The following is a 13768-nucleotide window of genomic DNA, read 5'->3' as shown; positions in this document are numbered from 1 at the left end:
TTCATTTTTGGCTGTCGTTCAATCATGGGAGACATGATTAAAGAAAATGTCTAAAATTCAAATTCTAAATCATGAACTTCATGTGTTTGGCCTTTCAGGTAAAAATAATAAATATATAAAATTTTCAATCTATAAATTTATTTATTTAAATATGGATTTTATTTTTATTTTTTTAATTACCAGGGTCAAACAATTCAGCATGACTGGTCAGTTACAAATTCCTTTTATTACTCATTTTAATTTATTATGATCCCGGTACAATTTTCTATATAAGGTCATCAGACCATGCTTGGGAATACAATTGATTCTTACCAAATTGTTGGAGAGCTTGAATAAGAAAAATATATATCCATGTATGACAATTCAACCATTTCCTAAATAAGCAATAAAATTTTATTGTTTCAGGAATTATAAATTGGCAAGAGAATTATTATTTGTCACAAAATTATGAAAATTATTTATAGAAAGGTGAAGTATGTAAAGTAATATCTTTTTATCCATTCTTTAAGTATTTGAAATCCAAGTTCCAACCCAATAACTAATAAGTGGAACTTCCAAATGAATTCCTTTTTCCTTGTTATGAAATCATAGGGATACACCCATTAAGATGAGCCAGCTGTCCCACTACCTAGTAATGGTTTAAAGAAGAGAGAGAAACTCCCTCTTAATAATGGCTATGTTCAAGGTAAGTTGCTTCCTCGTAAGTCGTAACAGAGGCTAAATGTTCCAAAAATGAACAAAACGATGTTCACAAATCGAATCCTAAACGGAATCGACTTTTCCGAGTATTGAATAGCCCCAATTTTTATTTTTTTATTTTTTCTCTTTTTTTTGTTTGCGATTTGCTTGAAAGATTATAGAAATAATTGATTGAAAAAAAGGAAAAAGATTATAAATATAAATATAAATATAAAAGGTTGGATTCCGATTGCTGTGAAGCCGCCCGATCCAAAATCCTATCTTTGTCATGTGCTGGGGTTGGGTGGTGTGGTGTGGGGAGTGTCGTCTACACTCAAGCACTCGCTTTCATCTCCATCCCTTCCATTCCTTTTACCCTTTTTCTTTTGTCCCTCCTTTATAAATCCGAGCACATACCAGGAATCAAAGAGTACAAGGAAATCACTGGGGGTTGCTTTGGAATGTTAACCAGTCTGCATTAAAACATCTCCATATTTAGGAAGTAGGTACTTTCCTCTTCTAAATTTCCGATATTAATAGCCTGCGTGGGAGATAATGAATACTGTGAATCTGGGCACATGGGTGCATACCTCTTATGTGTTCAATCACGGGGGTAGATTAAAATCCCCGGTCTTGAGCCGTATGCTTCATCCTCTGAAGAACCCATCCTTTCCGATGTTGTCTCAGAGGTCTGGACGACCCATGTCTCTGGTGGCGGTTCTCACCAAGGAGGAGATGGTTAGAGGAGGGGACACCCCAGAAGAAGAGAAGCCCGCTTTCAATTTCAACGCTTACATCCTTGATAAGGCTAATTCCGTCAACAAAGCTTTGGACGACGCCGTTCCCATTAGGGAACCTGTGAAGGTCCACGAGTCGATGCGCTACTCCCTTCTCGCCGGCGGCAAACGTGTCCGTCCCGTTCTCTGTATCGCGGCCTGCGAGCTGGTGGGCGGGGATGAAGCTACGGCGATGCCGGCTGCTTGTGCGGTGGAGATGATTCACACCATGTCTTTAATGCATGATGACCTTCCTTGCATGGACAACGACGATCTACGCCGTGGAAAGCCCACAAATCACAAGGTCTTCGGTGAGAATGTTGCCATTCTCGCCGGAGACGCTCTTCTGGCGTTTGCGTTCGAGCACATGGCCACAGCGACGGTTGGAGTTCCGCCGGGGTGGATAGTTCGTGCAGTCGGCGAATTGGCGAAATCGATTGGGTCAGAAGGACTTGTTGCAGGGCAAGTGGTTGATATATGTTCTGAGGGCTTGAAAGATGTTGGATTGGAACATCTCGAATACATCCATGTTCACAAGACCGCAGCTCTACTTGAGGGGGCGGTAGTTCTTGGGGCGATTCTCGGAGGAGGATCAAATGAGGAAATTGAAAAATTGAGGAAATTTGCCAGATGTATAGGGTTGCTCTTTCAGGTGGTTGATGATATTCTGGATGTTACCAAATCCTCCCAAGAGTTGGGGAAGACTGCAGGCAAAGATTTGGTGGCTGATAAGCTCACGTACCCGAAGCTTCTGGGTATTGAGAAATCTCGGGAATTAGCTGAGCAACTGAATAAGGATGCCAAGGACCAGCTCTCCGGCTTCGATCCAGACAAGGCCGCCCCTTTGATTGCTTTATCTAATTATATTGCTTACAGGCAAAATTGATTTGTTGTCTCAATGGTCTGAACAGTTGAATAAGTCCACTCTTCTTTTTCCTTTTTCTTTCTCTGTGCTTTACTGGTTGATTACCATGAACTTGTGTATGTATCAGTGTTGCTGGATTTCTGAAACATTTAGTAAAGATTCAAGAAGGTTAGTCTTCTGAACCTGTGGCTTTTGTGAACTTTGGAATTTCTTCCATGATTAGCGGAGTTATGTGAATATGATAGCAAAGGGCAAACTTAGAAATTGTACCACAGAAGATGAAATCACTATGCTATTCCAACTGCATTCACAAACATTTCATAGCATTTTAAAAGCTCGTAACTTATTCTTGCAGTGTTTTGTGTCTTTGATGTGTTACTTTGCCGTGATCTGGATCATGTGTTGTTCATCCTCTGCCGACATGAGATAATCTATGAATTTTAGTTTTTCATTTGGTTCATGCTTCATACCTAACCATCTTTATTAATAAGCATGGGAGGAATTGGTGAAGCATGGGAGGAATAAATTTAGTGTCTTTCAGTCTACCATCCATTCAATGCTATCTTCTCATTGATGTCCATGATTCATAAATGCCGTCAGCGTCTTTTTATCCTTCCCCCATTCCTCCCATGCTTCACCAATTCCACTCTATCACCTATTCACAGAATTAATTTTCAATAAGATCAGTCTTGTTCTCAAGACATTGTCATTATGTCAAGGCAAAACCAGATTTCCATCCCAGTTATACTTCATTTGAAGAATCTATCCATGAACAAAAATCCACTTTCAATGTCAAGGCTTACATGCATCACAAGATCAATTCTGACGAGCTTGCATTTGTGAACTAGTAAGTGGCCAGGAATCCACAGTAATACCTGTTGCTTGTGCTCACAGTAGCTCTAATGCTTGACAATCCACCTTGCTTGGAAATTTTTAGCAAATATATGTCATTGTTCTTGCAGGAGATGCTCTTCTGCATTTGCATTTGCTCACATAGCCATGGGATGCAACACGTGATATTTTGTGGGTAATTGGCATGATAAATTGACTGTGAAAGGCATTCTGGATGTAATTTCTAAGGTTTATCTGATGTTGGATAGAAGATGCTTGAATTTGTCCATCTTCAACAGTACTAAGGGATCTGTTGTTATTGGCTTAAAAGGTGTGGAAAGATACGTTCACTGAGGAGGTCATGCATCCAAAATTGATGGGTACAGAAATCAGGAGAGTTTGAGAAATTGAACAATGATGCTCAAAGAATGCTCTCTAGTTTCACTTGGAGAAGGCATCCTCATTGATTCTCTAATGAATTAGACAAATCAGCCTTGTGTTTGGTGGTGTGCTTGTTTGGAATAATGGAATATCCTGCACGGTTTTTCATATATCAAATCTAGCAATGTTCTTCAACACGAATGAACAATCAATTTTCATCCAGTTTCATGAAATAAGTACATTAAATTCTTTTTTATAAAAGTGATTTTAGATCTTCACTATGAATTTGAATTACCCAATGATGTTTTGCATTTCAGCAAAAACATTCCTTGCATATTGTCACTATCCCCTAGAATAAGTGAATTCACAAAATGGATCTACTGTCATGTGGTTTATATCTTTTTGTAGTTTGTCTATGGTTTATGATATTGGATTTGAGTAACTTAGAATTCATTCATGTTTATAAGCCAGCAGCACTCTGGCTCGTGCTTAATTAGGGGTCATTCTTAAAGGTGTACAAAATGAAACTTCAAAAAAATTGAAAAATTTGAAAAAATTAGTCAAATGCATAAAGCTTGTCTGAATTTATGGATGATAGTTTGGATGTTAATCAAGTCTTCCAAGAATTGGGGAAGTATCTTGGGACAGATTTGGTGCTCTTAGAATCACATACTCAAAGCTAATGGGTGGTGTAAAATCTCCGAAGTTTGATTGCTGAGGAATCGAGTGGACACTAAGGGTCACCTTTGGGTTTCATCCAGGGTATGCATCTAATTTAAATGCTTTATGAAATTATTTTGCACAAAATTAAGTTGTTGGTTTAGTGGAATTAAACAAGTTATGAAGTTGATTAAAACCTTGCTCTTCTCGTACTCCAATGGTTCACTCCAAGAAATTGTGCAACATTCATTAATGTTACTAGTTTCCTTGATCACATTTTGGGATTTCTGAAGAATAAATGTAGTAATTAAATACCAAATCTTTTAAAACACGTGGTAATTTTGCCTTTAAAAGGGCAAAAATTACTCAATTCATAATTAGTATAACTCAAAATTTATGCAGATTATTTATAATAATAAATTTGAAGGTAAGACTATTAGGGACTTACCATATAGTGAAGTTAGATAATCAACCATGCATTTTCCTTGTTTTTGTTTTGCATTGTTTCAAGCGGTGAGTAATTTAGCTATGAAGGATTGAAAATATTGTGTTCATGGTAGATGTTTTTCTGTTAGGATTGGATAGACATAAATCTATCAATTTATTATAGACTGATGAAGTTTGCAAGATACAGAAGAGTGAAGGGTGGGGAAAGATTTGGTTAAAAAAAAAAAAAAGAATTTGCTCAAAAAAAAATGGGGTGAGGATTCTCAACACTTTGTCACAGACCCACACCTTGTAGAAAAGAGCCCTGCTTATCCCCACTTATCCTTACCTTTATTTATAATGGGTTAGAAGTATCTAGGCCATGATTCCAACTGCTCTGGTATTTGGAGACAATATTGCCTAGGATGCTTCTTGAAACTTATAGGCTCCCCATTGTAGAATTCCTCAAGAAAAAGTATTCTCCAAGTTATGTGGGCAAAGTTGGGTACAAGTCTAACATTACAATAATATTATTCTTTTCATTACTTTTATCACTTTAATTCTTTTACCATACTCAAGCTTGCAACCTGTGTGTTTTTTAAAATACATAAGTTGAGTTTTTATAATTAGAATTGATGTTTCAGTTTATGAATAAATTTTTAAGTTTTAAAAATCTTCCATGGAAGTATAAGAATGAATTCCAAGTATTTTAGAAGGTGAAAATAGGTGAATAGATGAGAAACCAAAAAATGAAAGAAAAAAAATAATTAACAAAAATAATAATAATAACAAATATAAAAAAATGAAATTCTATGGTTGGGTGTGCTAAATTAGGGTGCGTCGTTGAAAATGCAAAAGAATTTTTATTTTTTTTAAATAAGTAGTGCGCAACTTAAGTGGTGTACAAGTGCGTAATTTAAATGGTGCACACAATTATAAAAAATAAGGTGAGTGCACAAGATTTTTAAATATAAAGTGTGCAATTTAAACGGTGAACAAAATCTACCACATTTTATCTTAAATTTTTTTCAAATGATTTATTTCTTATACTTAAAATTTCTGCATGTTTGAAACAACATATAAGATGTATTTGAAAACACCCATGTTATCTATATTCCTAAACAAAATTAATATTTAAACTGGAAACTTGTAAACTAAAGTTGAATACTATTATTTTATAGAAAAAGATAATATGCAATAATAAATAAATAAACATTTTTAAAAAAAATCTTTTGGTTGTTGTTACCTATATAATAAAACTAGAGTTTTTAAGTTTGAAAATAAATTATGAGTATATTATATTATAAACATTATATCATATTATCCATTAATTCACATTTTAAATTCTAGAATTATAGACTAACATTTTAGTATTATTTTAGGTTTAAGTTCTAAATTTAATTTAATTGTTTAACTATAGAAACAACTAAAGTCTTAAAAATTATTCTTTTTTACAAGTTTAACCTTATAATTCTCGTTAGACACTCCTCAAAAAATTAAGCATCATATACCGCATGGAAATAGTAATATATTACTTAAGTAAAGTGGTTAAATCCCATGACATAGGTTTTTTGTCATATCCTCACAAGAGGGCAATCGACTTCATCTTCAATTGAATTTTTTTTTTTTTTTTGTCTTAATCTTGTGTACTTTGTAATCTTTTACCCTTCCAGAAATCTTCAATCTGAACTCTATACTAGTTTGTTGTGTCAACATAAGATTTCATGCAAACATTGTTATATTAAGAGCATAAAGATAAAACAATCACATATAGAGTAGGTTTTAACATAATTCGACCAACCATACTTATGTGTATAGATGAGAGATAATTATTTCACTATACAATATAAAACATTACAAATGATATAATCAAATACAACTATTCTAACTCCACCAGATATCTTTCATTCTTTCTCATATCTCGATCGACCTTTTGTAATCTCTACAAGTTCATCTTCATCTCATGACTTTTTCCCTTCAAATATAATATTACAATGATATATAAACTTAAGAAATATTCTATATACTATTTTTTACAAAATGAATCTTTACTAATTAGGAATTCGAGACGCTTCCCAATAATCTCCACCTTTGACCAAATTTCATAAAGTCAATCTTCAATCTCTCCATGACACAAACTTTTTGTATCATATCAACTCCACCTTCAATTAAATTCTTTTTATCTTCATCTTGTGTACTCTGTAATTTTTTGCTCTTCCAAAAGGCTTCAACTCAAACTCCGATACCAATTTATTATGTTAGTGGAAGCTTTGATATCGATTTATTAAGTCAATGGAAGCTTTGATTCCAACAGTGTTAGATAAAAACATAAAGATAAAATATTCGACTCCACAAAGATAAATAATGTTAGAGATATTCATAATAACTTTTCTTCTTCCGTAAGAAAATCTAATATTACAATAATATATCAAACTTAAAAAATATTTTATACAATATTCTTTATAAAAAGCAATCTACGATGATTAGGAATTTGCGAGACTTACCAAAGACCAATATTTCCGAGTGGAGCTATGGTTCTAGGTTTGGGGGCTGAATGTTCCTATTCTTCACTACTTCACTTTCAATGGCCCATCTGAGGGATCCTATTGCTGGGTTACATATAATGATTTCAATCCGGTCATGTCTCTTTCTCGGTGGTTGATCAGGAGACCATTGAATTGAACTAAGCTGTCCGTTAGCTCAGTATTTGAACTTGGCCTGTTTATTCAATCTTCTCACAGGAGAACCATTCAGGTGTATTATTTTTCTTTTCCCGTGCAACTCGTTGTTTAGTGTGTAGTCTCTTCCATCCTTTCAGCCAACAACTCCACCCATCTCAGGAATTTCCTTGGTCCTTGGATGTCAGCTGTCTCTGGGAGCTAATTTGTTGTCTTGATAGTGAAGGTCAGTATACAACCCACGTCTCCGCGATGGGGTATCGTTTCGGAGGATAATTGTATTTTGGATCTAGTTGGGTTTAAAAATTAAGTTTGATCCATATAAATTTATCATTTAACCCCAAGACCTAAAGGAAGTATAAAAATTAAGAAGAATTATATGAATTTTTTATCTTTTCAAAAATGACCTTTATTGACTATGAAATAAAAGAGTAGAAAAACATTAATTTAAATTTTATTTTTTTTGTAAATCTCAATAAAATTTAATTTAATTTAGTGATTTGGAAAAAAAATACACTATTTTCCAAAAAAATAAAAATAAATTATTATTATTATTATTATTTAAAAATCAAATATCTTGGAAAATACATATTTTTAAAATTATGTATGTAAAAATAACTAAAAATATATCAAATTTTTTTAAAATGATATATTTTTAGAATATATTTTTAAAAAAAATTAGTTTTCTAAAAATAATAAATTTTTAGAATAATTATTAAAAAAAATTAAAATAAAAAAGTTTATCAAACATTGTAATAAAAAATACTCAAAATAGTTTTGAAGGGTATATTGGTCTCTTCACATTTTATATTATTCCCATCAATTGTACAATTTTTATGGGCCAAATCTTAATTTTTGAGCCAGCTTATTCCAAAATACAATTGTCCCTTGTTTTTACTCCTTTCTCTTTTAGTTTATTTGCTTGCCCTTTCTTGCCTCATCATGGATGTTTAGTAATGAAGTTGACAGGCACCAAAAGGGATTCCCCAAAATACTTCTGGTTGGATAGGCATGGTTTTAACAAACTCCTCAGCTTCCTCTAGCAAACCGGAGTGTCCAAGGAGATCAACCATGCAACTAAAATATTCAATCCTAGTTACAGTATGGTAAATCCTTGGTCATGTAATTGAACAGTAAACAACACCCTCCGTGATGAATCCTCCATAAGAACAAGCACATGATACTGTGAGAAATTTGATTTTTGTCAAGTCTTATTGTTTGTTTAACAATTATGGGGCTTCTCCGCATTGTCCATTCATGGCTAGTCCATAGATCACTGATCCAAGGGATAAAGTTCCTCATTCTTTAAAAGACCTCCAAAACCTTCTCCATGTTTCCACACTTCCATACATGTCTTTCATTACAGTAAATTTTTATGTCAATCACAACCCCTTCTGTTCATCTGACAAGATTTACAAAACTACCTTCTCATCCTCAAAGCACCCAAATTCTCAAGTTCTCACCTGTAATGAGTATGCTAAGTATGCTTCAGTAGGTCCAACAGTGCTAGCTGCATATGATGAAACATTGATAAACAATGATCAGACAAGCCATTGTAAGTACCCATTAGTCATTTTTGTTCTAGAAACCACATCTCTTTTGGACATGCTGAGTTTCTCAGCAGCTAACATATCTTCTATTGTAATATAAGTTGAGTTCCAAGTTGTAGCATCCCCTGTAGACAGATCTCAGAAAGGCTCTCCTGATCTTCAACCTAGCTTCACAAAGCAAGCATAACCAGAAAGTAACACAGCTGTTTAATTTGGGCATCCAATCAAGTAAAATCTGGCCAAATCTCAAATATCCATAAATCATACAATTGCAAGCTGGCACTTCTTTTTGGAATTTCTTGGAGAACTCTTGTTAATGAAAGGGATGTTAGACTCTTATACTGGTGGAAATAAATGATAACTAGTTATTTCCTAATATGACATTTTATGTATTTCTGTTTATTTTAAGTGCTAAATCATGAATAAAGCATCCCATAAATCATGTCAGCTTGTCCTAAATGATCTGTACAAAGGATCCTGTTCTTTGGTTTTGTGTTTCTTATCACAAGAGTCCATTGTGTTGTGTAACTGGGTGGCTTTTTATTCAATCCTTCTCTATTTCCTTTCATGTTCAATGGTTCAGCCTACCTGCCAATGCTAACATCGATGCTTGATTAGGTCATATAGATTGAAGTTACTTTGAAGGAGAGTTCATTATCTGATGCCCCGGTTCTTTGTCTGAGAAACCCATCCATTCCCTTCTTATAGCCAATATGAAGAGGATCCACCACTTCTTTCCCTTGCAGCTATGTCTCTGCAGGGGACAGTCCCCAATAAGAAAGAACCAACTTCAATTTCAAGGCTTACATGCTGGGAAATATTTGTAGGCTGACAAGGTCACATGCCTGAAACTGCTGGGTATTGAGAAATCAAGGGAGTTTGCTGAGAACCAGAAGAGTGATGTTTGGGATCTGCTCCCTGAGTTTGATCGGGAGAAGGCAGCTCCAGCTCCATTGTTTGCTATGGTGAATTTTGCTACCTGTAGGCAAAACTAATTGGTTGTTTTACAGAGTAGTGTTTTGTTAGTGAATTGAATTTTTCTTCTTTCCACAAGAGTCTGCATCTCAGTGATGCCTTCATGACTTCTAAATTTAATTTACATGGTATTAAATTTTAATTCTGTAAATACCATTTATAATGGCTTCTAATCTAAAACTATTTTGCAAGTTTATAATGGATTCAAATTTAATTTAGTAAATACCATTTATAAGGATATGTTTACATTGCCCAAAAATTAATTTGAATAAATTTCATTTATAACAGTATTATAGGGACATAGGAGGGGAAATAAAAGCTTATTGATAAAATATATAATTTAGGTAATATTTAGTTGGTTGGATATAACATAAGATATGATAAGTAGGGATAACAAAGGGGCACATTTGATATGGGTCACCTTGTCTCGCTTATTTATATCTATTCTCATCCTTACTCGAAAGAAATTTTAAATAGAGCAAGGCAAGGTACTACAAGTATAGGAAATTCTCGTACTGGAGCCTAGTCCGCCTCATTTTAAAAAATTTCAATTTTTATTTTTAAAATTTCAAAATTTGTTAAAAATATTTATAATTTATTTTTATAAAAAGTAATATTTTACTTATGTTTAAAAAAAATTGAAAAACAGAAGAAAAAGAAAAGCAACTAAAATAATTTTTTTATTTAAAATTATATTTAATCTGGGTGAGATAGAATGGGATGAAGTCATACCAGAACCCGCCTCTAACCTGTCTTTAGTTTTAAAAAACTTTCCAAACCTATCTCGAATATGTTTATCCCAAAACTTTCCCATTAGAGGTTGTGCAGTACCTGATCTTATTATCATCCCTGATGATAAGAAAAATGATAATATATTTTATCCCATGTTTGATTGTTGATGAGATAAGAAAAGTTATCTTATCATTTATCTTATATTCAACCAAACAAGGGATAAAATAAGTGATAGGTTATATTATTTATCCTCCTCTTTATATTCCTTTCATATTCCAGATAAGATATGATAATCCTAAGTTAAGATGTAAGATATACATATTTTATATATCATAATTTTTTTTTATCAATTTTGTTTTTATATTACTTATTTTGTAAAATAAAATTGTTTATTATAAAATTAAATTTGTGGTTAAAAAGAAATAACTTAAAAAATATTTATAAAACAATATTAATATCTATATTATTTTTATATATTGAATAACAAAATATAAAGTTTAAATATTTCAATCATAAACATTATAAACATAAGAGAAATTTTATATTTTTTTAAATAGAAAATATTGGAATGCAATATAATTTTTATTTTAAACATTAAAAAATAATAAATATTTTTTATTATTTTTACAAATTAAATATAAACATAACATAATTTATCTCATTAAAGGTTTTAATATGCAATTGAAGGTTTAGTATTAACAATAATACTCGTTGTTGCGCAATTGATGATGATTTAGAATCGACATAAAAAGATTAGGAGTAAATATAAGTATTAAATTAGTAGAAATGAAAAATATTTTATATTATCTTATATTTAAGTACTAAATTTAATTTAATTATTTCTATAATCAGAAATCTTAAAAAATATTATTATTATTTGTCTAAATCTTCATCTAATAATATAATTTAACATGTTACAACTAAAATTTAAATATATATATATATATATATATATTATCATTTTTTTAAAAAAATATTATAATTTTTTATTCTACAGATATATAACAACTATTTCTAACCATTTAATATAATTTAACATAAAATTATTATTATTATTACTATTATTATTATTATTATTATTATTATTATTATTATTATTCTTTAGAAATGTACTGATTATTTTTTAATTATTATTTTTTTTACAAGTGAGTATAAATAATTAATATCCTTTTAAGTAGCTACCTTTTGCTAAGGAAAGAAACGGTATTAAACTTAACACAATACTTGGATGAACTTCAATATCTATTATAAAATAAAAATTAAGTAAATGAAGTTTTTCATTTATAGTTATAATTTTATTTTAATTATAACTTTTATTACCATATTTTTTTATTTTAACTAACGTAATTTAATTATAAATATTTTATAAACTATATATAGATTTATGATTGAACATAATTTAGTTTTACCTTAAAAATATCTCATAAATAATTAATAAAAACTATATAAAGTATTTTAAGTTATCAAAAAATGTTAGAAAAAGGGGGAAAATACTAAGAAAAATCATTCTTCTCTATTTGCATGATATGGTGTGATAAAAAAAATGAAAATTTTCTAAAAAGAAACAAAGAAAATTTTGGAAATACATTTATTAATAATTTAACTTTATTTCTCTCAATTTTTTAATGAATCATCTTATTATTCTCAAAAATGTCCATTTACTTGTCATATCATCCAAATCAATTGACAACTAAACTTCTCCATATAAACGTTTCCCTTCCTTTTAATATTTTATTATTATTATTATTTTATTATTTGGAAAAAAAATTCTCTAGAAACATTATAAAGTAGGGATTTGAAAGAAAAAAAAAGTTTATTCTAATATTAATAAATTAAAAATAATTTCATGTTTTTTATAATAAACAAATCAATAATAAATTTGTATTTATTATATAATATTAATAATTATTTAATATGATAGATAATAAAATTTGTTGTAAGAGTTTTTCAAATATAAAATGTTTTACAATATGGTCGTACTTTGATATATAGTATAAAAATAAATAAATAATTAATTAATTATTTTATATTAAATAAATTAATCATAATTAAAATAATTATATATTATTACATTTATTATTTAATAAACAACCTTATTGCTTTTTGAATTGGTAATTATAATTAAATAAGATTTGTTTGACAATATTTCCTTTTCAAATTCTAGGAAATAAAAAAAAAAATTAATCCTATTTAAATAGGATTTTTTTGCACAATATTTCCTAAACTTTTAGAAAACTAAAATAAAAATCCTACGAGGAGTTTGTTTTCAGAAAAAAAAAAAATCTTAAATAATAAAACAACAAAATAATAATAACAATAATAAAATATTAAAAGGAATGGAAACATCTATATAAAGGAGTTTAATTGTCAATTGATTTGAATAACATAATAAGTAAAATAACATTTTTGGAAATAATTGGATGAAGATAATACTAATTTAAAAAATTTAGGGTTTTTTTTCAATATATTTTCATATTAGTGAATTAAATCTCACTCTTCTCAAAATAAATTATAGAGTAAAAGATTCCAACAAACAAATAAAAAAAGCCTTATTTAACATAAATACTTCATAATAAATAGAAATAATGTATTACCTAGTTTATTTCATCATCATTTTTATTTTTTATTTTTATCAAAATCAAACAATTATAATTTTTTTAATTAACCCTTTAATAAAAATTCATTCTTGTAAGTGGATTAAGTATAGCTTATTTAGAGTTTTAATTTTATTTTATTTTATTAAATTACTAAAAATTAATGATTTTTTTAAAAAGAAATTCAATTCTAATATAAATCAATTAAAAATAGAGTTTGATTTAATATAATTCTAATAAATAAAATAAAATAAAATAGTTTTTTTTTTAACAATTTGAATTCTATTAATAATAAAATTTTGATATAAAAGAAGACCAGTTTTGATATAAAAATATTTAATAAAAAAAAAATTTATTTTACAAAAAGATAAATAAATAAAATAGGTTTTTTTTTTTTTTTTTTTTTTTTTTTTTTTTTTTTTTTTTTTTTACAATTTGAATTCTATTAATAATAAAATTTTGATATAAAAGAAGACCAGTTTTGATATAAAAATATTTAATAATAAAAAAATTTATTTTATAAAAAGATAAATAAATAAAAAATTTAATCTTGTATAAGAGTGGTATATAGATACAGTGTTACAGGAATTAAAACATAAATGACCACAAGTATTTTTACCCT

General features: G+C 29.6%; 1 protein-coding gene across 1 annotated transcript; it reads left to right on the top strand.

Moving 5' to 3' along the window:
* The first annotated feature begins 896 nt into the window (after positions 1 to 896).
* LOC100266842 (geranylgeranyl pyrophosphate synthase, chloroplastic) lies at positions 897 to 2501 on the top strand. The gene has a single exon (XM_002273753.5). It carries the CDS (start codon positions 1234 to 1236, stop codon positions 2338 to 2340), a length of 1107 nt encoding a protein of 368 aa, XP_002273789.1. The 5' UTR covers positions 897 to 1233; the 3' UTR covers positions 2341 to 2501.
* The last annotated feature ends 11267 nt before the right edge of the window (positions 2502 to 13768 follow it).

Source organism: Vitis vinifera, chromosome 4 (assembly GCF_030704535.1).
Source record: "Vitis vinifera cultivar Pinot Noir 40024 chromosome 4, ASM3070453v1".
In the NCBI taxonomy this organism is placed as follows: Eukaryota; Viridiplantae; Streptophyta; class Magnoliopsida; order Vitales; family Vitaceae; genus Vitis; species Vitis vinifera.
This window is presented reverse-complemented; position numbering and strand designations above follow the sequence as displayed.

Coding starts and splice junctions, on each gene's coding strand:
- LOC100266842 (XM_002273753.5), top strand. CDS start 1,234: ATGAATACTGTGAATCTGGGCACATGGGTGCATACCTCTTATGTGTTC.